The 25,938-nt window shown below is 30.8% G+C and overlaps 5 protein-coding genes across 18 annotated transcripts; 2 read left to right on the forward strand and 3 right to left on the reverse strand.

Moving 5' to 3' along the window:
* Nucleotides 1–678: 678 nt before the first annotated feature.
* Nucleotides 679–7,292, reverse strand: LOC128387595 (uncharacterized protein DDB_G0271670-like). Of its 7 annotated transcripts, XR_008325119.1 has the most exons (9): nucleotides 6,905–7,292; nucleotides 6,662–6,788; nucleotides 6,253–6,586; nucleotides 6,028–6,194; nucleotides 5,783–5,956; nucleotides 3,835–5,237; nucleotides 3,580–3,756; nucleotides 2,951–3,019; nucleotides 2,654–2,723 (listed from the first exon to the last, which is right to left on the reverse strand). XR_008325119.1 is itself a non-coding variant. In XM_053346803.1 (8 exons), exons 7-8 carry the CDS (start codon nucleotides 3,051–3,053, stop codon nucleotides 1,765–1,767), a joined length of 1,062 nt encoding a protein of 353 aa, XP_053202778.1. In that variant the 5' UTR covers nucleotides 3,054–3,076; nucleotides 3,580–3,756; nucleotides 3,835–4,115; nucleotides 4,730–5,237; nucleotides 5,783–5,956; nucleotides 6,028–6,194; nucleotides 6,253–6,394; the 3' UTR covers nucleotides 679–1,764. The 7 variants fall into 7 exon arrangements, 6 of the variants coding, with proteins under 6 accessions (XP_053202778.1, XP_053202781.1, XP_053202780.1 ...); XM_053346803.1 differs by lacking the exons at nucleotides 6,662–6,788; nucleotides 6,905–7,292 and having other exon boundaries at nucleotides 679–2,723; nucleotides 2,951–3,076; nucleotides 3,835–4,115; nucleotides 4,730–5,237; nucleotides 6,253–6,394; XM_053346806.1 differs by lacking the exons at nucleotides 6,662–6,788; nucleotides 6,905–7,292 and having other exon boundaries at nucleotides 679–2,723; nucleotides 2,951–3,076; nucleotides 6,427–6,568.
* On the forward strand, nucleotides 6,612–10,492 carry LOC128387598 (myophilin-like). The gene is made up of 4 exons (XM_053346814.1): nucleotides 6,612–6,753; nucleotides 7,299–7,432; nucleotides 9,776–9,983; nucleotides 10,105–10,492. Exons 1-4 carry the CDS (start codon nucleotides 6,703–6,705, stop codon nucleotides 10,225–10,227), a joined length of 516 nt encoding a protein of 171 aa, XP_053202789.1. The 5' UTR covers nucleotides 6,612–6,702; the 3' UTR covers nucleotides 10,228–10,492.
* A 24-nt stretch (nucleotides 10,493–10,516) lies between these two features.
* LOC128387590 (steryl-sulfatase-like) lies at nucleotides 10,517–14,075 on the reverse strand. Its single transcript, XM_053346795.1, has 4 exons — nucleotides 13,932–14,075; nucleotides 13,699–13,856; nucleotides 12,320–12,572; nucleotides 10,517–12,225 (listed from the first exon to the last, which is right to left on the reverse strand). The coding sequence occupies exons 2-4, from the start codon at nucleotides 13,777–13,779 to the stop codon at nucleotides 10,736–10,738; spliced, it is 1,824 nt and encodes a 607-aa protein (XP_053202770.1). The 5' UTR covers nucleotides 13,780–13,856; nucleotides 13,932–14,075; the 3' UTR covers nucleotides 10,517–10,735.
* Nucleotides 14,076–14,175: 100 nt separating this feature from the next.
* On the reverse strand, nucleotides 14,176–16,728 carry LOC128387596 (coiled-coil domain-containing protein 174-like). Of its 7 annotated transcripts, none has more exons than XM_053346811.1 (5): nucleotides 16,480–16,728; nucleotides 16,109–16,240; nucleotides 15,704–15,944; nucleotides 15,390–15,494; nucleotides 14,176–15,281 (listed from the first exon to the last, which is right to left on the reverse strand). In XM_053346811.1, the coding sequence occupies exon 5, from the start codon at nucleotides 15,232–15,234 to the stop codon at nucleotides 14,275–14,277; it is 960 nt and encodes a 319-aa protein (XP_053202786.1). In that variant the 5' UTR covers nucleotides 15,235–15,281; nucleotides 15,390–15,494; nucleotides 15,704–15,944; nucleotides 16,109–16,240; nucleotides 16,480–16,728; the 3' UTR covers nucleotides 14,176–14,274. The 7 variants fall into 7 exon arrangements, with proteins under 7 accessions (XP_053202786.1, XP_053202782.1, XP_053202783.1 ...); XM_053346807.1 differs by having other exon boundaries at nucleotides 15,381–15,494; nucleotides 16,480–16,726; XM_053346808.1 differs by having other exon boundaries at nucleotides 15,381–15,494; nucleotides 16,028–16,240; nucleotides 16,480–16,726.
* A 246-nt stretch (nucleotides 16,729–16,974) lies between these two features.
* LOC128387588 (protein PHTF2-like) lies at nucleotides 16,975–25,907 on the forward strand. 2 transcript variants are annotated; one of them, XM_053346791.1, is made up of 7 exons: nucleotides 16,975–17,533; nucleotides 17,688–18,938; nucleotides 23,062–23,198; nucleotides 23,278–23,630; nucleotides 24,119–24,564; nucleotides 24,635–24,853; nucleotides 24,938–25,907. In XM_053346791.1, the coding sequence occupies exons 1-7, from the start codon at nucleotides 17,480–17,482 to the stop codon at nucleotides 25,343–25,345; spliced, it is 2,868 nt and encodes a 955-aa protein (XP_053202766.1). In that variant the 5' UTR covers nucleotides 16,975–17,479; the 3' UTR covers nucleotides 25,346–25,907. The 2 variants fall into 2 exon arrangements, with proteins under 2 accessions (XP_053202766.1, XP_053202765.1); XM_053346790.1 differs by having other exon boundaries at nucleotides 16,978–17,533; nucleotides 23,278–24,050.
* The last annotated feature ends 31 nt before the right edge of the window (nucleotides 25,908–25,938 follow it).

Raw genomic sequence — 25,938 nt, forward strand, 5'->3', positions numbered from 1 at the left:
TTCCTATTCATTGATTTGAAAATTCAGAGATTCTCTTTGAGTTGTATCACAAATCGTATTAGCAAATTACTGAAATTCAGTAAAAGAGTAACAATTTATATCTTCCACCAAGAATAACATCCACCGGTGGGAAAGAAAAGCATTCCAATTGTCAACAATTTAAACTCCATGTTAAGATTAAGTGTCCAAATTGAATCGATTGACAATTTAAAGATGAACAAAACAAAAATAGAAAGAAACAATTAGAGACAATTTAATACTTCTTTTGGGTGTAATTAGTATTGACATTTAACTTTGTAATGATTAATTTAATTACTAATTTAGTTTATCAAATTAGGAATAAAAATTTCATCAATTCAACTTGATTGTTAGGAAAAATTAAATGTAAATACATCATTGTAATTGTGAATTTACATTTGAAAGTTTCAATTTGAATTTTAAATTAAATATATATATTATTTTGATTAATTTAATCAATAATGATCATCATTACTTAATCATGTTGGTTGAATTATTTAAATATTAATCATATTAATATCTTTTGATTAGATTTAAATTGTTACGTTTCTATTTAAAGTTATTGTTATTTTCCTATTATGTTAATTCAATATGATGATTAAATTTTTTTACCGTTATTTTTATCCGGAATTGTTTTTAATTAAACATGCGACTAGTGAATAAATTTTACTGTTAATTGTTGCTGATCATTTGTTTTACAATTAACATCTTATTTAATCACTTTTGTGAGATTAAGATTACAAATTAGCAAATTTTGGTGAATCAATTTGAGTTTTGTTTTGGTTTTTTGTTTGTTTTTCAATTGTGATCCAGCAAAATAATAATACAATTGATTAACAATTGAATTAACAACAATTGGGTATAATAATCAACATGATTAACATCATTGATTAAGTGGAATCCTTTGAGTGTGTTTAATCAAATGAATGATGATAAAAGATGAAGAGGAAAAGAAAACAAAAATGATTACAGTTGATGAAATTGGTCCTTGGTTTGTTGATTGTAACAATAACAATCAACAATCAGCAATTTAATATACGATGATGATGATGATGAATAATTGTAACAATAACATTCAACATGATGAAGACGATGAAGATAATGGTGATTAAGGATGAGATGATAAGGGGGAAAGAGAGAGAAGATGATGAGAAGGTAAAACAAAACTTTTCTCCCGCCATGTTACATATTCAAGGTAATCTCAGGTTCTTTGCTTTAATTTTATATCATTTGGAAGATAATATTAATCATGATACTTCAATGCTCATGAAATTAAAGTTAAGAGGTTTTCGATGTTCATAATAACATGGGGAATGTCATCCAGTGGATGATAAGGGAAGAGATTATCACCCTGAATCAAGATGAACATGGTAAAGGTAGTGGTAAAAGGAAGAGAGAGAGAGAGAGAGAGAGAGAGAGAGAGAGAGAGGAAAATGTTGATTCTCTTCATGAAAATTAAGGAATCATTCTAATGGCTCATAGAATTAAAATGATGCGGATAATAAAGGATGAAGATGAAGATAATGAAGATTCGAGTAAACAAATTAATAAATTACACTGATAATCAATAGTGATTCTATTTACCATTGATTTCTCATGATTAACTTTCGCATCCTCATTGAACAATTGGTTTGATGGTTTGAGGTTTAGTCTTGATGTTATTATTACAATAATATTTCCTTTCGTTCACTTACTAATTAATTTGATTGATTGATTGTTTATTACGGATGGTTAATTGTTGTATTATTAAATATGTGATGTGTAAACAGTTGATTGATCAGAAACTATTGGTACTATTGGAACCTTGGTTTGTTGTTGTTGTGGACAAGATAATATTAATTGTTGACATGAATTGATTCCAATTGGATCAATAGTTGTTGTTGGTGGTGGTATCACTGTTGTTGGTGCAATAATTGATGATGATCTTGATTTGGTTGATGATCGATTGGGATAAGAATGGGTTGGATAGGGATGTTTATGTTTATGTTGCTGTTGATGAATTAAATGATGACCTGACGATGCAGATGATGAAGATGCTATTGATGAAGCAATTGATGAATGTGATGGAGGAGGAAGGGAGGTTGAGGTGGTTGTGTTTGTTATCCCTCCGGATGAAATTAATGATGAAGTTGATGATCGTTGTTGTTGTTTTTGCTGTTGATTAACAAGAGCCTGATAATGAGGATTAACTGTTGATGGTGATGATGAAGATGATGAATATAAAACTGGTTCACAAGATGATTGATAAGATGATAAACTAAGTCTACCTCCCCCTTTAGGAATGATATTTAAATTATCATCGTTACTATTTGCATCATTTACTAATGATTTAGTTAATCCTATTATTTTACCTCCACCTCCCCCAATAGATGAGGTGGTTGCTGTTGTTGTAGTTGTTGTTGTTGTGTTGATGTTTTTAGATGATGTTGTTGAGGAAAATGCTTGAGGCGATACCATTCCAGCTGATGTAGTGATCGGGTTAATTGATCCTCTTTGAATTACAGTTGTACACTGACACGATTTGGAGGTGACACTTATCCCACCCTCTCCATCATTAGTTACAACCGGTTGAACAAACATTTGTCGTAACTTGGGATAGAAGCGACAAAAACAAATTGATAAAAATAATCCCGTTACAATGGCTAATGTAACAAGGGCCCAGGTCAATTCTTCAGCGTTATAGTTATCAGGGCAATCAGGACAAACTAGAAAGAGAAATATAAACAATATCATGAATCAGATACAAAATTCATTCCATTGGGAGGTAAACAAAAAATACTCCACATGATAAATTGTGAAAATAAGATGAACATTATAATCAAATATGATAAAAAATGATCATTATTATGATAGGAGTAAAGAGGAAGAGATTGATGATCATCAGGGTGGGGTGGAAGTTTAGAATTGAAATAAAACAGAGACAATAAGATACCTTCTCGGTTTCCCTTACCACCGATAACTGCTAATCCTTTACCATGGATATAACCAAATCCATCTAGAGCTAAGATGATATAAGATGATGTTATGAATCTCATGGTATTTATCCGTTTGAATGATTCTGAGAGGGAAGATAAAAATCATCAAAGTGTATCAACATGAAGATAAATATATTCAAGATGATCTGATTGTTAAGGGTAACATGATGAATCAATTTCAATAATAACATAATAATATTCATAAGTTTAGAATCAATGTTGAGAGAGGAAAAAAGGATCAACTGAGTCACTGAATTTGTTACAAAGAAACAACTTAATGATCAGTATAATTTTCTTGGTGTAATTGAATTAAAATTCAATTCAAAGTGTTAACATTACAATTGACACTATTTAAACAATCAACTATCAAAAATAAGATAATAATTGAATGATAAACTTTCAAGTTTTTCTCTGTTTGTTGAACAATTTCATGGTGAAGTTCATTAAAATGTGAACAATAATCAAAAATTGTTGAAAACATCATTCAACCTCTTTCTCAATGTAATAAAAAAAAGTGATGATGATGATTACAAATAAGTTATCAGTTGATCTTATTGTTTTTTTTCCTGTTGTTGACTGAACATACCTGAGTTTAGTTACTGAGTTATTCAGAGGAAAAGTTCAAGAAGATGAGGATGAACAAGAAAACAGCGCATGGATTTGGAAATGATGAGGATGATGAGAGAGAGAGAGATTTCTTCAAATTGTTCTGGATTCTTTTCTATCTAAACATTTAGGTAACCATTGGCATCGATGATAAAACCTAGAGAGAGAGAAAAAAATAAGAGATGAAGATTAGAATGATGATGAAGATGAAGATAAGTATCGAATGTCTTCTTACCTGTCAGAAAAAGAAAAGAAATTTTTAGCTTCTCATTTCAATCTAAATGAAGGTAAAGTGTTTCTCTTGTTGATTGTGTCAACAATCAACTTATATATTCAAATATTCAAGGTCAAGATGATTATTATTATTACTCACCCATCATGAGTATATTCTGATTCTGGTCATCATGATCATCACTATCATCTGAACATCTTGTTCAACATTCAATGCAATCAATTCAATCAGTTAACAAATGATAACAATTTAGTTGATTCAATAAGACTCAGATAACATGATTACTTTACATGAGGAAGAAGAAGATGGAGAAAAAAAATTCCAAGTTCATTTATCCATGAATATTCAGAGGAACATTATTTTCGCTGGATATCATTAATATATATTAGATAAATCGAAAGGATTTTGACCATTGGTCAAGCGAAAATTTTTCACTGGAAAATAATTGAAATCAACTTCATTCCAATTTCAATCTTCTTCTCGTCATCTTCTCCTCCCACTCTTCATATGATTAAAATTTCATGTTATCATGAAGGAGAGAAAGTTTCAATTCATGTGTATGTGATACTCTGGTTATACATTAGAACTTTTTTTTCTACTTCTTTTCGGAGAAAAAAAAAATTCTTGATACAGAAAAAAAAGTTCAATTTCCTGATAAGATGGAAAAAGAAAATTTTACTTTCGAATTTAATATTTCATTTAAAAGAAGAGAAAAAAAAGCTTAGCTGGTTTTTTCGGGAGAGAATAAGAAGAAAAGTTATTATTATCATGATAATATACATTTTATCTGATTCAGAACTTTTTTTCTCATCTCATTGAAACTCTGAATATGATGAGTATCTTGAAATGAATTCGGGATTAGAGTCATTGTGGTAATTATTGTATCTCCCTGACTCACTCTCTGTTTCTCTCGTGAGAGATGTTGATTATTCATGCAAATGATTATCATTTTCCGGGTGTGATGATATGATTATCATTAAGGTAGCTTTTCAGATTCATCAGATATCATCATGATTTCCTTTGTTTCTTTGTAGTTTTTTTTCCTTCCTTATTTCAGATTCCAGCTGAATTGTATTAACACCTCATGTGGTGGGATGAGTTTAATGTTGGTTTTAATCTCAATGTTCTGAACATCATGTAGATGTTGAGGATGATAAAGATGAGGAAATGATAACTCGGCTCCATGATGATATAATATAATAACTGGGATTGAATAGTAATTTTTGTCCTTCCATTGATACTTCACAACTTTGATGCTATCACAATATTTGTTAAATTGTCAATAATCTTGATGACAAAAATTGATCATCAACATCAATTGATTGTTGTTTTCATGTTTTCGGTGATTAATTCTGAACACAATAAAGTTCAGTAGGTCCAATTGTTGGATTGAATTGAATTTAAATCTAAAATAATTGAGAGAGAAAAATAAAAACTATTTGATTAATAATTCATCTATGGCAATTAATTTGTTTTTTCCCTAACGAATTATATTTTAAACAATCAATTTAGGTTAAATCATTTTCCATTATTGATCAAGAAAATTGATTAATTGTTAATGTTCAATTCTGATTGAACAGTAATATCGAGATGGTTAAAGATGAACAATTTTGATTTAATCAGTTGGATGAAGAGATATTTTCACTTTTACTTCTGAATAATTCAGAAAATCAGATGAGAATTATATTAAAAATGAGATAACTGTTCATCTTGGAATTAAATCAACAATCAAATCAAGTTAAGAGAAGTGGAGAATTGAATCAAATAATTCATGTTGATATTAATACGTTTCTGCTAATACCTAGAAGGCTTTTCAATGAAATGATCAATATTTCGCCTCAACAGATTAGATAATATTAATACATATATTATTGGATTCACAATTTTTGGCTGATTGTCAAGAATTGCGAACCACTGACATGATGATGACGAGAGAAAAAAAAATTGTTACCTCATTAACATTGAGTAAGAAGAAGCTAAATGTTTATCCTCATCTTTTTTCCCTTTGATTGTTTTGGTTAAGTTTTTTTCGCATTCATGATCATCTTTTAATCTTCATTGTTGTCGACATCATTATCCTCCATTAAAGTAGTGATTAAATTAACTGATTACATTGTCAGTTTACCTTAAATACAGAAAAGAGAGAGAGGGAGAGAGGGTTAGAGTGAGTGAGAGGAAGCTACTTAAAGATCAAACCTGATATAATGGATTAAGTTAATGATGATGATGAAAAAGTAAAGGGAGTTGTTATTGCTTTTGAACATTGAAACAAGTAAATGGCTCGATGATGATGATTGGAGATGATGATGATGATGATCTTGCTGATTACCCTCTCGATCCTCTGTCATTTTTTCGCTCGCTTTCTGTAAATTGGAAGAAAAATGTTAACAAAATGAGAAGAAAATGAATGTACATACAAACCTGAGAAAAAAAAATTGCAATTCTTTTCTATCACCATAACAGAATCTGTGGTTTTCCTCCTACACAATCTAACCTCTTCTTCCTCTTTATCTTCTCTATCATCTTAAAAATAGACACCTTTGAAGGACCTTTTAAGGTAACTGTTTACAAATATTCTATTTAAATATTACCAACATGAGAAGATGATAAAATTGATGAGAAAAGAGAGACATTGGATGAATAGTAACTTGTTGTTATTCCTTCTGGTAAAATCTCAAATCAACGGTTTTCCATTTACACTTTTCGTCATCTCTCTTGTGTTTAAATTGGAAGCTTCTTTTTTTTCCGTTAACACCTAAAGACAGAAAAGAAATTGACAAAGTCAATCAACTAAATTGAAACACTTAATCCAGTGATTAAAGAAAATTACCTTTACATTTAAATTGTTCCAACAATTAAACAAATTCCACCATGGCAACAGCTCACACAGCTCCAGGTCTCCATGTTGAAGTAGCTAAGGCGGTAAGTAGATGTTTCTTTTTCTTTAATTATTCCAACTAAAAGAGACACAAATCAAATCCAATTAGAGACACTTAATTGTTCACCTTGTTAATTAACCATTTTAAAGAGAAAAATAGAAAATAGAAATACAAAAAGAACTTAATTTTCTCACCTAATTAATATTCCAAAAGAAAATTTAATTCTTGTTCCCTCCATTGTCTCTATGAGATCAACGCCATCTTTAGATTTATAAGATTAATAGAAAAAACAAATTCTATTCTCTTTCATTTTGATTAATCCAAATCGGATTAATTGATAATCTTTTGTTTCTTTTTCTGTTTAATTTATGTTTAATCTTGTTTTCGATTTGTATTAATAATATAATAATTACTCTACTTCATGTGGATTATTCTGTTATTTTCCTTTTCTATCTGAGTGTTTCCATTTACTTTTCAGTCGTATTGTTATTTACCCTTTTTGCTTTTTGCTTTTTATTTTTCTCTTTCTCTTTCCCTTTGTTATCATTTGGAATTAATTAATTGTTCTTCTACTTCAATCATGTTTAGATGTTTGCCAAACGTAATCCTGATCTAGAAACTAAAGTTCTCAAATGGATAAGTGAAATTATCGGTGAAAAAGTTCCCAAATATCAAGGAACTCCCTATGAAGAGGCTTTGGCTGATGGTGTTTTCTTATGCAAGTAAGTTGACAACAAGAGAAAAGAAAAAAAAATTTTTCTTCTTTTCTATTATTTAAAATCACAAATTCTATTCAATTTTCTTACTCTTTCTTCCCTGTGAATATTATACTTAGATATATGTATTATATGTGCTATATATTTCCCCATGAAGCTAAGTGACAACCTTTAAACGTTTTTAATGAGATGGTAATAATGGTTGTAGAAAATGAAGCTCCTTTTCCCATTGATATTTACAAATTCTCATAAGGGAAACAAATAGAATTGAAAATTAATTCCTCATATTTCACCTTCTTCTTCTCATACATCAACAGTAATTCAACTTTTTGGTGTAAATTGCTGAAGGAAAATGTCTGACAGGAGAGATTAAAAGAGAGCAAATAGAGAGAGAAAAAAAATATTGTGACAAACCTTCAATATTGAACAGAATTAACCTTCAAGAATTTGTCCCATATTATCATGATATTGAATTATGGTGAAATATTCATATTCAGTCAATCATCTTGATATACTCCCAATGGAAGTGTAATAAGAGACCAAGAGTTAACCTCTTTCCTGATGAACGATGTTAATCAAACCTTTTTAAAAAAATTTCCTCACTCAAGGTTATTATTCAATCAATCAACAGATAATCAGAGAAAATTCTCCATAATTAAATTCTCTATATTAACTCTAACAATCAGCAGAGAGAGAGAGAGAGAGAGAGAGAAAAGGGTTGACTTAATGAATTTTTCATTCTCTTCTCAATCATTTTAATCAATCTACTAACGATAATCAAAACCAATATGCTCATCATTATTATGATCATCTTATTAATATAGCACCAATAAGATAATCTTAAGAATCGTTGATATATTTAAAAGTTGATCACAATTGATCCTTAAGGGATAATACAAAAAAGACAATATCAACAGACGAATAATCAATTTGAAAGATTTAATATTAAATTCAATAGACAATCAAATCAATTTGATTTATTATTCTCTATGTGTTGATAACCAAGTCAATCAACTAATATCCAAACAATATAACAAGATAAATCTAGTTGACTTTGTATCTTTAAATTATGTACATTTATTTATGAACCGAATTGAATTTTCCTCAGATTCTGTTTCAATCTTCGGTTGATGATAAACTATCATGATGATGATTGTCATCATCATGAAATTGAGATAAGAAGAGACACATATTTACACTTGGAAGATAAGCCAAGATGATGGATCTCTCGTTATTTATATCAAGTGAGCGAGAGAGAGAGAGAGAGATCGAATAAAAAAAAAGAATTGATTGTCAAAAAGAGATTTTTTTTTCTAGAAATTCAGAGATATTCTTGCTTTTAGATTACAATCTAAATCTATCTATTATCTTCCTAATCATCATCTTCGCCTCCTATTTATCCTCATCTCTGATAAACTTGTATGTGTATTGTGATTATCATCATCTTATCAACACAATCAACTAAATGTAATACAAATTGCCAACAATTCAGGTTCTTGTATTGTTATTAAATTGTATTACTATTATTGTCCAACTTTTATCGCAATCCTATGAGTTTAATATGTTATCTATTATATAATTTATTTCTTGAAAATTGAATAGAAACAACTTGAAATAATTGTTGTAACTACAACTACCACTTAGTAACTGGACACAGAGTGGACAAGAAGAGTGGGAAGGTAACGAAGGCGGTAAAAAATGAAATGATGAAAAGCTACAAAAAAAACTCAATATCAACAAATTTAATCGATTGATACTTTTACTGACTTATTATTATTACCAATCAAATACAGAGTGTTCATCATCATCATGGAAGATAAAATTTTCTCAACCATTTTCATGATACTTTTACTTTTTTCCTTTGCTTCCTCATTCAGGTTCGTTAGGTTTTCCATCTTGTTTCATCATTTTGTTTACTTGTTCTCATCAATTTTATCACAATCAAGGTGACACCAAGATGATGATGATGATGATGATGATGATGATGAAAATTCTGGTAAATAATTTGATTCTAGTTTGAAAGTTGTTATAATCATCATTTGTTTAGATTAGTGATTAATTTTATTGCTATTCTGGTTTCTGACATAACATGATGACCAAGTTGATTCAGTTTATCGGATTAATAATTTATCCTTTCGCATTCCAGTTTCCAACTCAGATTCATGATTCTCTTCACAGTCAAATAATATATTATTATTACAATTTGTATTGCCAATTTGTTTTCGAAAAGTTAAACAAGTTGACCATCAATGCTCATTCTTGACCCTTTACCTTTTCTATTCTCTATTGCTTCCTTAACTCTCTCTCTCTCTCTCTCTCTCTCTCTCTCTCTCTCATCAAAAAATTTAGATTAATGGAGAAATTAAATCCCGGATCAGTGAGAAACATTGACCTGGAACCTAAACACGCATTCAAAGCGGTTGAAAATGTCGCCAAATTTTTACGAGCGGCTCAAAAATATGGAGTACCTGAAGATGACCTTTTCCAAACCGTTGACCTGGTCGAGAAAAAGAATACACCTCAAGTGACCGCTACAATCGTCGCCGTTGCTCGAGCAGTTAGTTGAAAATTCTACAGTTTTTTCCTTCTTCTTTTCTTATTCGATTATTTAAATCTCTTAATCTTCATTCTCTAACAATCTTAATTGTTTTTTATTTTCTTTTCTCTCTGCTAATTAGACTTGGCTCCATCCAGAATTCAAGGGACCTCATTTAGTTGGTAAATCAGCTGAACCTCAACCCAGACATTTTGATGAGAAACAATTAAAAGAAAGCGCTGCTCTTGGATCACTTGCCTTATAAAATCTAATTAATTACAATTCCCTGTTACTAATTAATTTGATTACTACCTTCACCTTCCCCTCGTCAGCTTAAATTTCTGATCTTTACATTGGAACAAGTGAAAGGAAAACAATCAATTGTTTCAATTAAACTCTCCAACCAATCAACTTATTATCATGTTAATTTGTTTCTTGTTAATCTGAATTTGTTTTTAATTTTGTTTGCTCTTTGATTGTTATCGTTTTTTTTCTGTCAATCCTTACAATTAAATTTATTCAATTGTTAACTAATTGTGAATTTGTCAGGAACAAAAAAAACAACTTTAAACCTTTAATCTCAGTGATTGATTAACAATTAAATTAATCTCATACAATGGTAATAATCATCGTAACAATTTACTAATGGTAAAAAAATGATTTGGAAAAAAATTAAAAAAGTTCAACAACGATTTAGAAAATTGGACTTTTCGACATTGGATGTTCATTTAGAATCATATTGTCAACAGGTAAACAACAATTAACGAGACAAATTAACTTAATCGATTATCGTCCGTTGAGTTAATTTTTGATTCTCGACATGAACAAAATGGCGGATTACAACAGGGCTGCATCCATGGTTTCCAAATGAAGTTGATTGTTGAAAATTGTGATTCGATTGATGGATTAAGAGTTGATTGGTGTTGGACAATTTGTTGATTAACGTAATTGATTAAACTTTGATTATTGGGAAGAGGTGAAGTTTCCGTTGGATCGACGGCAATGTTATATATTAAGGGTGGATCATGGCGGATAACATGTTTACCGAAACACTGACAGATAAAGTTACACTTTTTTTCCGCTGGTTTATCATAATTTGGAGTAAAATAATACAATTTATAAATTGTTTCAACGTTTAAAATTAAACGGACACCATGAAGGTAAGTACCACAGTAGTGAAACAATATTCGTGAGGATAAATTGTTATCATTTGGAGATGATTTAAATAACCATGGAGTCCAAGTTATCCCATCTAAATGATGATTGTCATCAACTTGATATTTAGATTCCATTAGGTCAATAAGTGTTGGAACTAAGTCCATTTGAGATGTTGGGTGGTCATAATTAACACCGCTTGGAATTTGTCCAGGCCATGAGACTATACCCGGTACTCGGATTCCACCTTCAACTGCCCCGTGTCCCTTTCCACCGGGAAATTTACCGTTATAACCACCGTCAGGTTGACCCTTTATGTTTACCTCTTCAATATGACCGCCGTTGTCCGATGTAAGGTAAACAAATGTTGACCTGGTTAAATTTTTTTCTTCTAGGGTGGCCAATATTCTGTTTATCGAGTGATCAACTTCCATAACACAATCTCCGAATTTACCATAATTCGAACGTCCGAGAAACTGTTCACTTGGATAGTGAGCTGAGTGAACTTTTAAAAAGGTCACCATTAGGAGGAAAGGTTGTTGTTGTTGCTCGTTAATTGTTTCCGTTGATTGTTGGATGAAGTTAATTGATTCGGTTACGATTCTGTCAGTTAAAGTTGGTAGATGAATCGGTTGTTCGATTATGGTTCCGTTTCTCATGAGGAATAAATTTAATCGAACCAAAGATTGGACGAAAATCCAAGTTCCGCCAAAGAGCGTTAGGAAAAATAACACAATTAGACAAGCGATAACTCGATGATGGAGGAAAAACCAAAAACCACCTCCAATAGAAAATCCCAAACAAACACCGGTTATTATGAGCTTATTGAAGTTCGGGAAGTTCGAAGTGACCACAGAGTAGCCATCTTGACCAGAATCTTTTATATTGGTCATCGGTGTCCCATAGAAATAGTCAAAGCCATGAGAATTGGGATGATGACAATGGTCACCAATCGATGAACACGAAAGGCCAACATGCCATTTACCAATCAGGCCAGTTCGATAGCCAGATTGTTTTGCAATCGTGGCAAAAGTGACCTCAGTTGCAGGTAGACCACCAGAAGAACCAGCAAATAAAATGACTCGATTAAGATAGGGTGAGGTCATTCCTTTAGCGAAAATTCAAAAAGATGAAGAAAAAAATGATCGGTATGGATAACAAAAGCCCGTTAATCGATAACTAGGAAAGAAAAGGTCACTAACCGTAACGAATTGGGTATCGTCCTGTCAACAAAGCCGCTCGACTCGGTGTACAAACGGAAGCTGCCGCTATGTGATGAGTCAATTTGACCCCACGAGCTGCAAGTTTATCAACCCCGGGTGTTGGTAAGGTTGTATTGCCGAACGGACCAAGGTCACCATATCCCAAATCGTCGACCACGAAAATAACGATATTCGGCCTTGAATTTGTTACCGATGAACATGGCCCAATAATAGTAACCCAAATAAACAAAATCTAAAACGAAATAACAAATTTTTTCCAATTAGAATTAAATTTAATCAAATGGAAAATTTTGACGTTTATTACGAGTCTTTTTTCAACTTTGATAAAATATTGTGGAAACATTTTCATATAATCTACAGGGTGGAGAAAGATAATTGTTGTTGTTGTTTGAATATATTACAATTGTCAACAATCAACTAAGTTAGTTATCTAATTTTGTTGGTTGATTTTGTGATTTAGATTTGATTAATTCTCTTTGGTATTCCTTCATTTCTGTTCTTGTCATCGTTCCTGGTCTCACATGAATTGGAATCATGTCAGCTCGTCTTATCGGTTGTTCGGCGGGTTCTAAACTCTTCAGGTACGCTAAGTGTTTCTCTAATAGATCAACTGCTGGATCGTAAGCGGGTTTCTGGGTTAGATCATCGAATTGAACACCAAGTGTCCAAAGAGATTCAAGGTCATATTTCTCACGAGTTTCCGACATGAAAAGGTGAACCATTATAGTCCTCATGTCCAGAGTTTTCCAATCGGGAGTATCGTCACCTTCAATTTGAAGGAAAGGATCTTTAGGATGTTTTTTAAGTTTCCACGCTTTCACCAGGAAATCGGCAACTGATTCAAGGTGTTTAACTGATTTAGCTGAAGCAATTAACATATAATCAGTGTAACGTAATTCCCTTGGCAGTGAGATAACAACGATATCTTCCATGTTTTCATGGCGTAAAAGTGCCACCAGTTCATCAATATCGATAACCTCTTCTTTTCCTCTTTCCAAGTTAATCGAATCAAATTTAGATTCTCTCTCTCGGTGAGGAAAATTGATTCCATCGGAACTCCAATCAGTTATAATTTGATTCTCTTTTGATAACAATTCTTCCCGATAATCAAGAATCAGCTCTTCTTCACTGTTCTCAAATAACTTGTATTTACCAGTCAACGAGGGAGCTAATTTAACACTGGAAGATTTTTCTTGTTGATCATCTGTTGATTGTTCCAAATTGTCATCAGATTGTTTACCATCTCCAGAATCGCAAGGTAAATCACTTTTACCTCTTAAACATCCATTGATTTTTAATCTTTCAAACTGATTAACTGTTGATGGGAACAATTGTCGATGTGATTGTTGTCTACTTGCCTTGAACAGATTAAATAAACTGTAGCTTCGTTTTGAGGTTAATTGTAAAGTTAATCGTTTAAATAAAACTGGAGTCGCCATGATAATGATGTGAAGATGATCAATTTATTCACTAATCCAAAGTAAGAAAAATTAACTCCAAGAAATTATTGTTCAGCCTAAAAAAGGAAAAAAACAAAATAAAATGGAAAATGAATGAAAAATTGTTACAATAGACTAGTAGATCTACTTACCAATCAATGATCTGATTCTCTAATCAATTTAGTTAATTGCGTCGACCATTTAAAAGAAATTAAATTAATCAAATTAAACATAAACAAGAAAAATCTTCAGATATGGTCACGTGATTGGAACATGTGTTTGGAAAAAGAAAACAGAGTTTGGAGTTTGCTCAGAATAGAAAAATTTTTCCAACAATTAACTGATTGAATACAATTGATTGGGATGATCGGAATTGGGAATTGATATTTTGAGATATTGACATAGAAAATTAAATTTACAGATTAATTGGCGTGAGTTTGGAAGTTGATTTTTTGCTATAATCTGGTGTGAGAGTTAATTGTTTGAGGTGTTGATTTAATGATCGTCATTGTTGGTGTTTTGTTCATTTGAATTGGTTGATGATTTACTTTTAAATTTGATTCCTCTTCGAGCTGCTATTCGAGCTAATCTTTGTTCAATTGCGATTGATTTTTTCTCCTTCTCTTTGGCTTTCACTTTAATCTGTTCAATTGTTTGTTCACGTAACTGATTTAATTGGTCCAATTGTTTGGTTCTTTCCTCTGATTCACCAGAAAGTTTATAAAATCCAACACCATGATCACGAACTTCGTTGTATCGAACATCAGTATAATGAACTGGTCCTTGTTCATTTGATTTTTCTTCCTCTCTGTAATTATCTTCATCGTCTTCATCACTATCGATTAATTTAAATTTCTTCAATCCACTTGATTGTGGTTCTAGTTTTTCATCTTTTTCGAGATGTTTATCTGCATCCACAAAGAATTTTAAATCTTTTCGAAGACATCGTCTAGTTCGACCAAGAGAATCTGTAAATTCGACCCAATCTTCAGAATCTTCTTCATCTTCTTTCCGCTTGTAACCTCTCAGCCGACTTTCAGCTTGACGTCTCTCCTCATTTCGAATTTTAATCTGCTCCAATGCTTTTCCATCGAAATTAATAAGACACCTTTTATCTTCATCTTCCGATTCTTCATCAGAATCTTGGAAAATACCTTCCATTGCTTTACCCATTCGAGCCTCATAAATGGCTGCTTTTCTTTCCAAGGCTTCTCGAGATAATCTCAACTGTTTTTCAATCTCTTCATCGATGATTTTCCTTTCGTCTTCATCCGATGTCCTCTCCTTACGAGCTTTCAACTGTTTAACTTTATTTTTAACATCAATTTTATCGGCTAATAATTTCCACTTTTGACCTCCTTTAACGTTAACCTGGGGATCCCGATCAGATTTAGATTCTTCCCTCTTCTTTAATAATTCTGCTTTCAGGTCAATCAATGAAGTAGCTAAACTCATAACTGTCTCTCTTTCTCTTGAGGCGCAATTTGGTTCCACAAATCAATCTATAATAAGTAGATGAAGGGTGAGAGAAAATTAGAGTTAAATTAAGTGATCGTCACAATCAAGAAAAGTAAATCACTATAAAAAAACAGGAAACTCACAACTCTTACTCTTTTTGGGGAAAAGATGAAAACAAAAGGATACAGATGATAGCCAGTGACGAATTATCAATGATTAAATGAATCATGAATATGAATTTAATAAATTCAATTTATCTAAATCAGACAAAATAAAAAGACAATTATTAGTTGATGTTGAAAGAAAATCTAAGAGAAAAATGTAAACATAAACATATGATCAGTCACATGACCAGAAGAAAGGTGAGCTCATCATAAAGAGTCGAGATTTAAAGCTAAACTAAATTAAAGTATAAAACTATTAATCTAATTAATCTAGAATATTGAAAATTAATCCTTTCATTTACCTGTTAAACTGAATAATTGGTCGCAATCAAAATATAATGTAATCCAGGCTCAGAAAGATCATCTCTTTGCATGGCAACAACTTCTTGGTAAATGTTTGGGTTATTTTGAGTTATCATTAAATCAGCATCTCGCTGATAACAATTAGTAGCTTAATTACTTCAACATCTCCATAATAAATTGACCTTAATATGGTTGATTAGTGAATCTGATTACTTGGAAAATCCGATATTTCAGTTTACCCTGGTTTTTAAAGAAAGAGAGAAAAATTCAAAACGAAATATTGAAATTAGTTAAAATCTAATCCAAAGCAAATTAATATTTACTTGTAATTAGCTAAATTAGCCAATAAACTAAACCAATAACACAATTGATTCTTGACGATTGATTGTCACAAATGAACCAACCTTTTTGAATCCTTTTTTTAACCGTCTCACTTTCACTTTGATATTTAGTCTGATAGAAAATAATAGAAACCAATTGGTACCAGAAGAAAAAAACAGTCAATAATCAGCAAATCGATTAATAAATCACAATCACTGTAAGAAGATAAAAAAGTCAATTAGACAAATTAAATTGCAACAATTTAACGAATACAACAAAAAAAAGAGATCTCAGTTCAGGGTTAATTGTTTACTTTTCCAACAAAACAACAACCGAAACTATATTGATCCAAATAACCAAGAATCTTTTTTTTGTCACAACAAAAATTTCATTTCAAGGTTAACACCAAACAGAATTTAACAACAATTTAACATTTAATCATTAGAGAACTTACCTGATTCCGAGATTAATTAGCAACAATTAAGCAAAAAAAAAGGTAAATATTGAAAGAGAGAGAGAGAGAGAGAGAGAGAGAGAGAGAGAGAGACAAACGATAAACCAAAAGGTGTCACAAAAGTAGAAAGAGGTAAATGAAACTGGTCCATAATTTGATCACTTCGGTTGATTAAATTAGTTTAATTTTCCAATTGCAAGTAACGTGTAGTTAGTAAATTGTTGAATTAGTGAATTAATTGTGAACTTAAATTGTTTAGAATAGAAAATAAGACAAAAGAAACAAGAGAATCACCAGAGAGCAGCAGCAACAGAAAAGAAACTCTGGTTACCAAGAGAAAATTTTTTCTTTCTTTTCTCTTTCTTGTCTTGGAGAAAGAAGAAAAAAAAGAAAACAGTTTTTCTCCATTTTCGTTTCTCTCTTTCTCTCTCTCTCTGTGAATGTTTACTTTCTCTCTGATTACATTTGATTCCATCGCAAAGGAATAAACAATTAATTATTATTCTACCGATTGTCCAATCTAATTAATTGTTAGAACTTCGTTTAATTATTGATTTGTTTTCTATTCTCAATCTTTACCTTTTCCTTTCTTTTGATTTTCTCTCTGTGTCTTTACCTCAATTTTTGGTTTTTTTTTCTTCTTCTTTTGTTGTCAACCATTTTATTCTTTCATCATTTTCTTTTATCATCATCAATGTTTCTAATTAATTTAATGTGATTCCAATTCTCTCATCTATTCCCTGTGGCAATTTACTAATTGTTCATCTTATCCTTGGTGGAATGATTTCTTTCTCAAATTTGGAACAGAGAACAAAATTCTAGTGTTTCTAATATTCCATCTTTCTATTCCTCCATTTTTTTCAGGAATTAGAAAAGATTATTGAGAGAATAATTTCTTTCGATACATTTACATGATTAATCAATCAATTAATTCTAATCTGTTACTTGTGATATATGATTTATCCTTCAGCGATAAGTGATTCATTCGACATTTGTGATTATGTTTCTAACTGAGAGTCAATTTCGTGATGCTTTACATTGGTATCAGAAGAAGGTGAGTATTGATTACTTATACTCCATTGTTGTTGTTGATCGAATTTTAATTTGATTCTATTTGTTTTGTTTTATCAAAATCTTTTTTCTTTGTAAAAACTGATGATTGTTTCATTCTTTAACCCTTTGTTTCTTTTAATTCTATTCCTATTTAGATTGGTTCATATGATCAGCAGGTTTGGGAGAAATCAATTGAGGAACGAGTCCTTCGAGGTTTAAGTCATGCAATACCGAAGAAAGTTGCTCGTGTTAAAAAGGAATCAATTGATTTAGATTTAGATTTGATTCGTGGATCATATTTTGCTAAAGCTAAACCACAGCAAAGTTGGTTAACTACAACTTACCTTGGAATTGTGAGAATCCTTCTATTTCCCTTCTATCTAAATTGGTGGACCGAACAAACCAATCCCCTAATATGTGCCATTCTATTTATCCTTTATTGTCTCCAAATGATCTCAATGTACATTTACTTTAATTCGGAGAAAGATGAATTCGATGAAATTCCCATTTCAGAGGTTGTCTCACCTTTATTCATGTTCTTTATCCTGGGAACCATGCAATCGCAGATCGGTGCCTCTTCGAGCAGTAAAAATAGATCATACAGATCACGACTTAATCCAACAATTGAAACAATTTCTAATCCAATAGCATCTTCACCTTGTTCATCATTATCACCAACAATAACAATTCCTGAGAAGCAAAATCATCATAATAACAACATCAACATTTCGTCAAATGATAACTATGGAAATGACTCTAATTATAATGTAAATTCATCATCATCATTTAAATCAACTCCATCATCATCATCTTCTTCAACATTAACAACATCAAAACGGCGAGAATCAAGAAATCAATCTACTTCCAATAGTGATAATAGTAATTTAATCATCGGATTGTGTAAAAATTGCTCTAAACGTGATACTCTTAAAGAGACAATCATCTCATCACCAAATGTACAAAACAATTTACCATCAACATCAACATCATCTTCATCCTCATCAATTGATGTTCCTGTTGATAAATTACCATCAAAGTGTAAAAAATTTAATCCAAGAGATGAGACAAAGGTATCAGATGATGAGAGTGGATTAGACTCTATGGAAACACCTAATGGTACTCCCAGGGAAGAAGATGATAATGATGATGAAGATGAAGATGAAGATGAACGGGAAACCCGTTTAAGAAGGAGAAAGGTGTTAACCAAACATATTACCAATGTAAATACTATTCTTACAAAAGAAGGAGGGGAAGATGAGGATGATAATAGTGACAATAGTTCCACTCAAGAATCATGTTCACCATCAGCTGATCAATCAACATCAACCCCGAGTTCAACTAAATCAACTCCCGGTTACTCAGGTAGACGGAAGAGTTTTCCCCAGAAAATTTCTAATTCTGAATCAGTGAGTATTCATCAACCTTAATTGTGATCCTATGAAAAGATAGAAAGAGAGAGAGAGAGAGAGAGAGACACTTGAAACAATCAGTTGATTGATAATATATTGAAATAATCAAAGATGAAACTTAAATGTCATATTGATTATTTTTAATCACTTGATGATTCCCGGAAAAAATTACATCTTCTTTAATTGTTAACAATTATGCTAATATTTTTAGCTCAATTATGTAATCATCCCATATGATTACATCACTAATATCTATCAAAATCTTTATGATTAAGATTAGGATTAGTTTTTTTATTATTATTTCCTCTCTTAATCTTATGTTTCTATCCATCATTACGGAAATGATTGAGGAAGAAGATGAGCCATTCAAATGTTTAATCTAATCTTTTAATCATCATCATTAATGAACAATTAATTAACTTCTTCACCATCAAAGGCTCAATCAACTAATACTCAAACCACAATCGTTTAATTATTGCTAAATAATTAAGACTTTAGAGAACATTTAAATTTAAATTGTCCCAAATATTTTCTCTCTCTCTCTTTCTCTTGATTAATTAACAATTAACCTTGAATTTCTCATGAATCTTATTTAACCTTTAATATTATCAACTAATTTCTATCTTAATTAAAATTCCTGTTGATTTAAAATGTTAAGATTCAAGTTCACTATGTAATCATTAGTATTTCACAACTTTTTCTTAATTAACTAACAGAAATAGTTAATTGTATCTCCATCGTTTATCGTGTTAATGACCAATTTATAGTTACCATGAATAGATTAGTTTGATTACTTGAATATCGATCAACAATTAACTTCTTTGTTGAAACCAATGAGCGAGTAACGATTACATTCAATTAAATGAAAGTTAATTAGTCAAACATTGTTGGTATCATAATCTTTAATTAGCTAATTTAATGATCATTAATTGGAAAATTTTGATTTCATTTGATAAACTAAATTGATTCTGATGAGCAAAAATCAAACTTTAACAAAAATAACATTGAAGTTTCAATTAACTGCAATATTTTGGCTTCATCATCAGCTATTAACATGATTAAATCACAAACTACTACGTTATCAGACTAACAATTAAACACTATTTGGCAAACAATCAAATTAAAGACACATTACCTAAAGCAGTAAAAAAAGTTACCAATGAAACAATTAGAAAAATCTTAACACAACAATCAGAGGAAATAAAGGATTAACAGTACTAGACAATTAACCCTTTAATTGCAATTAGAAATGAAAATTTGCTATTTAGCCAGTTAATTTGATTTCTAATAGGGTTTAATTATTAAAATTAACTCCATCATAAATTTTTCAGACAATTTAACCAATCAATATCAATAGTTGTCTACGATTTCAACAAATAAATCATTTGAAAAAATTGATCATGTTAATTGTTATTTCTCAATCATGAGATGTTGATTGTATCACAACCTCATGGCTATGATAGTTTCCTAACTCTGATATTATAACATTTAAATTCATATTCATTACAATTCAATTTTCATGATGATTCAGAATTCTGAGAATTGAATTGTTTGGATTATTAGAAGTGGAATTTTAACTCTTCCGTTTACCCTTTGATATTATAAATAATTGAACAAAAAACTATTGTATCCAAATAGCAATCGAATAATATTGAAATTTTCATACAATCACCATGACAATATTTTCATGATCTTTAAGCCTTAAGGGTGAACAAAGTAAATGATTATTTGCTACTCGCTCAATCTGTCATTGTCAAGGTTAAATTTCATGTTATTTTTTCATGATTATTCACTGAGAAATCATAAAAAAAAAACAGGAGATGAGGATAAATTGAATTTATACTTTGATCTGTTTTCCTAAAAAAAGATAGAGAGATGAAGATGAAGATGAAGATGATAATAATAATAATGATTGTCCTTGATTCCATTTCAAGGTTCAGGTTGCTGCGTCAATAAACTTACTCTTTCTTTACTTTGGTGACATTTTGCTTAACATTCAATTTACCGTCATCATCTTGATCCTTATCATCATTTTGATCCTCATCATCATCATCTTGCAATTTGTAATTCTTTGATTCCATCGTTCAATAATCAATGAAACAAATTCTTTCAGTGTATAAACATATAATTTGCCAATGTCATTTTCTTTGCTTCCTTTTTATCATCATCACTAATCTTTGGCTCTCATTCATTTACAATCCAATTGATTTTCTATTACATGAATAACAGATCTTGGATTCTAATCCTATGGTTACCTAAGTTTTTTGTTCCTCATCATCACAACAATTCATTTGATCATTATTATCATTCCCAAAGGTCAATTAGCTGGTCAACCTTGACTACAACCTACGCTTTTTGATCATCACGCTAATATAATAATTAACTATATCTTTGTAGTTGACAAAATGACCATTATCATCTTGATGATAACCATTAACGGTTTATATTTATTTCATTGTCATAATCAATTGATTGTTATCACATTTCCACGTCCAATGGTTAATAATCTGTATCTTTTGCTTCAATGATCTTAATCATAAATCATTGATCATATTTACCAAAAATATTAACCAGATAACATTTCCATTCATATAATATCTCAAAAGCAATTTAATTATGATTAACATTCAACATGATTGCTAATCAATATTTTTCTTTCATTATTATATTGCAACTCTTAATATTAATAGAAAATATCGTCAACTCATCTCAAGCATTGGTAATTTTTACTTCCGATTATCATCATCACTTTTACCAAGATTATTTTAATATCATAATCTTCCAAATGATTTATCAATTTAATCACTTTCGTACCCGCAAAAAAAACTCCCAGTCATGGATCAATAAGATGAAAGAAAAGCAATTTGTCAAATTGAAAGAGTGATCCTGAAAATCCTGGAATATGAATTTTCATGATTGCTTGAATTCTGATAGTTTCAAGGTCAACATGAACTGATAATTCACCTAAGAAACCATAATAATAATAATAATAATAATAATAGTGTCACGACACATCATCATGATGGAAATCTGTTGATGTGGATTGTCGAGAGAGAAGATGTGAAATAACAAGCGGAAATTATCTCGGAATTAATCTGAAAATTCAGTGATATTCACTTTCGTTTATCTTTAATAATCTGTTATAAGTTCCATCATCATTTTCGTAGCATTTTGATAAACATCATGTAACTGAAAGCTGAACTTAATCCTTGGAAACTCATCATAACCATTATCATGTAATCACTACTTCTGAAAATAATAATACTAACAAAACATGATAATGTTCAGTTTTACCTTATCATCATCATTTATCTTCCTCTTAGACTAACATTTTTTTCCCATCAACTTTCATGATAATTCAAGCCAGTTTCCTTTCATGACGATAAAGTTCAGACCTCAAGAATAACAATAACAATCATTATCGACCTGTATTCTCAACCTTGAACTCGATCGTTGCTATTTTATTATTATCACTTTCCTTTCAGAAAATTAATATTGTAACATTATTTCAGGGTGATTTTAATATTCACTCAATGATCCTTGAGTTTTCATGAAACGAATATTTTTTCAACATAAATGCTGATTAATCATGAACATACTAAATGAGAAATTACCAGTCTCTCCCTTCAAAATGTTCAATTATGATCAAGTAAATTGTATTCCATTAATAATGTTAATTGTTAGATGATGAAATATTTCACAATTAGCATAACATGCAGATGATTAGCATGTCAATTTATTTGATTATTATTATTGCTATTAATATTAATCAATCATTCAAATTGTTCCATTGATCTGAAGGTATTGATTTCAATACTAAATATAAGCAGTTATATTTTGGAGTTAATTGTTAGTTAACAATTATCTCGAGCTTTTTTCCCTCTCGTAACCATAGATTATTTGATTCGATTGAAAATCTATTATCAATTGATTTGGTATTGATTTTCATCGTTGATGTTGATCGATTTCTCTCTTTTTTTATTCAATGGTTAAAATCAATGAATTTTGTATGATTATGAGATTATTTTGATGGTCAGTTGATTGTCATGGTGATGGTATTTTCGTAGTAAATGAAATTGAGTTGATTCTGATTGTGTTTTTTTTTTGTTTGACTTTCAAGGCTCGAATTGAATATGAGGTCAAAAAGGAGGCCAATACAGATACAGAACCCGATGGAACCATTGGTGATTTAAGTTCAGCTGATGAGTGTTCACCTTATTCAACAGTTGATTCCAATAATCGTTTTGAATGGTCTAGGTAATTGTTACGTTCAAATTGTAATAATTAATCTTAATTTCAACAGTTCATCTAATTAGTGTCTTATTTTTATCTCCAGGAAATATAATATCACTTCACCAACTACAGGGATTCCAATTGATGTTCAACGTGATTCCCGATGTAAACAAAGTCCGGTCAACTTTTGTCTCTCTCAAACAAACACCAATGGTCAAGTTTCTAGTAATGGTAAAACTATTAAAATTAGCAAAGATCCAATAATCGATAATAATAATATCGGTAAAATTAGTAAGGATCAACGAAGTATCATCATTAATAAGACAAAACTGTTATCATCATCAGCAACAATTCATCACCCACCTCATAGACTTCAATTTTGTTTACCTGTTTCTTGCTCTAAATCAATAGTAGTTGGTAGAGGAGGTGGAGGTGTAGATGGCTGTTCATCTTCAGGTGAATCTGAATGCTCCATGTCCCCAACATCACCAATAACAAAATTAGCCTCTGACCTTGACTGGCCTTCAATTAACTCAGACGGTACCTCTGATGATGAAGGTGAAATGATGATGGGAGTTGATGTTGATGTTTCTAATGAAGCTTTAAAAAAACTCAATGACAATCAAGAATTTTTCAATTTCAGTGAACAATCATCTAGATCATTATCCAATCATCATCACCATACTCATACTCATCATCATCACCATCATTCCAATCATCAATCTCATTCCCATCAGCATCATCATCGCGAAGATCATCATCATCATCACCATCATCACCACCAGTATCACCATCATCATGCTCCGTCCATTAGTTATAGTCCAGAAGAGTCTAACCCATATAACCAAAGAACCGGTAAAACCCTTAATGACAAAGGTACTAACATAATCACACAATAGAGAGAAATTAATATTAATTAACTAATTGTTTTCCCTTTCCTTCAGTGAGCTGTGCTATTTGGCAAACGAGAGAATGTCAAAAAGTGGACTTATCGGTTTTGGACATTTCATCGGCTATAATTCGCAAAGTTGAATCGGTTAAACACTCGAATGAATATTTTTATCTTGGTTTCCTGCTCTCCCTGGTTTTGGCCTTTATTCCAGTCATCTTCCGAATCCGTCAGTTTGCCACCTCTCAACGTTTCTCTGAAACCCGTCGAAGAAAAATGACCCCAGCCCACTTTTCCAATCCCAATTCATCAAAGGAAATATTATCCGATATTATCCAAGAAATACCGACACTGGCCACTGATCTGTTAGCGGAAACAATGGTTCACTCATTTTCCTCTTTAAGTGTACAATTCGTTGTTCTTGTTGCAATAATTGAAAGATTTTTCTTAAGTTTATGTTTCTTTTTCCTTCTCTGCGTTGCCGAACGAACATTTCGAGAGGTAAATTAGAACATTTAACATACAATAATTAACGAATCAAATTAACTCTCTTTTTCTATTATTATTACAGAGGTTCCTTTATGCAAAATATTTTTGTCATCTAACATCATCCCGACGAGCTCGACGTTCTGACCTACCTCATTTCCGTTTGAATAAAGTAAGAAACATAAAAACATGGTTATCAGTACGTTCGTACCTACAAAATCATGGTCCTCAAAGGTCAATCGATGCAATTGTTTCATCAAGTTTCATTGTCGAAGTTAGCATTTTAACCTTTCTATGCATTCAGGTAAGTAAAAAACACTAAAAACAAATTTCATCTACCAACAATCAACTAATTGTTTCGATTTTTTCTCTCTTTCTAATGATTTAGCTTCTTCGGGACAATGAAATTTGCTCAGAAAAACTTTATTGCTGGGAAATGGTTTTCTGGAATCTTGCCATTGGATTATACATAATGAGGTTAATCATCCTTGGATCGAAGATGAATCGTAAAAGTCGAGGTTGTTTGACAATCTTATTATCGGAACAAATTAATCTTTACCTTCAATTGGAGCAAAAACCTCACAAAAAGGAAGACCTTACCCTCGCTAATCAATTAATCAAATCAGCGGCTGATGTATTGAAACTACTCGAAGCTCCATTCAAAATCTCTGGTTTCTCAGCTAATCCCTATCTCTACAATATAACCAAAGTTATTGTTTTATCGGCTTTCTCAGCTGTTCTTACTGAACTTTTGGGCTTCAAGTTAAAATTGTACAAAATTAAATTAACCTCTTAAAAATTGTAGTCACTTTTAAAAGCAATTATTATGAGATTAATTTAATTTTAAATTTCCTCTCTCTCTCTCTTAGAATCCTGATTGTTTGTAAAACTATTCAATCATAAATTGAAATATATTTACAGCAATTAAGTTTAACCTTAATATTTAAATGATTTAGCGTTTGACTTTGAAAAACAATCAAATCAAAGTTTAAATCAAATTGATCATCATGATTACACTTTGATTGTTGAGGGAAAATTATTATTTTTTTTCTTTGCTTAATTGTTATAATTGAAAATATATTTTAATTCTGTTTGGGTCCTAATTGTCAATAATCAACAGAGAAATATGTATATTTTAATTGAATGTTTTAATCGAAACAATTTATTGATTATTGAGATATTTTCAGAAAATTGATTAGTGTTAATCAAAGTACTACAATCATTATGATTCAATTGAATTAAGTTTTATGTTTTCTAATCATCTAGTATATCTAATTGAATCAATAATATTAACACAATGATTAACACAATTAATTAATAAATTGTGATCAAATGTCACTGATTAATAATCAACATACATATAAAAAACGTAATCAAATTAAAGATGAA

Source organism: Panonychus citri, unplaced genomic scaffold, assembly GCF_014898815.1.
Source record: "Panonychus citri isolate SS breed McGregor unplaced genomic scaffold, ASM1489881v1 Contig00092, whole genome shotgun sequence".
Classification (NCBI taxonomy): Eukaryota; Metazoa; Arthropoda; class Arachnida; order Trombidiformes; family Tetranychidae; genus Panonychus; species Panonychus citri.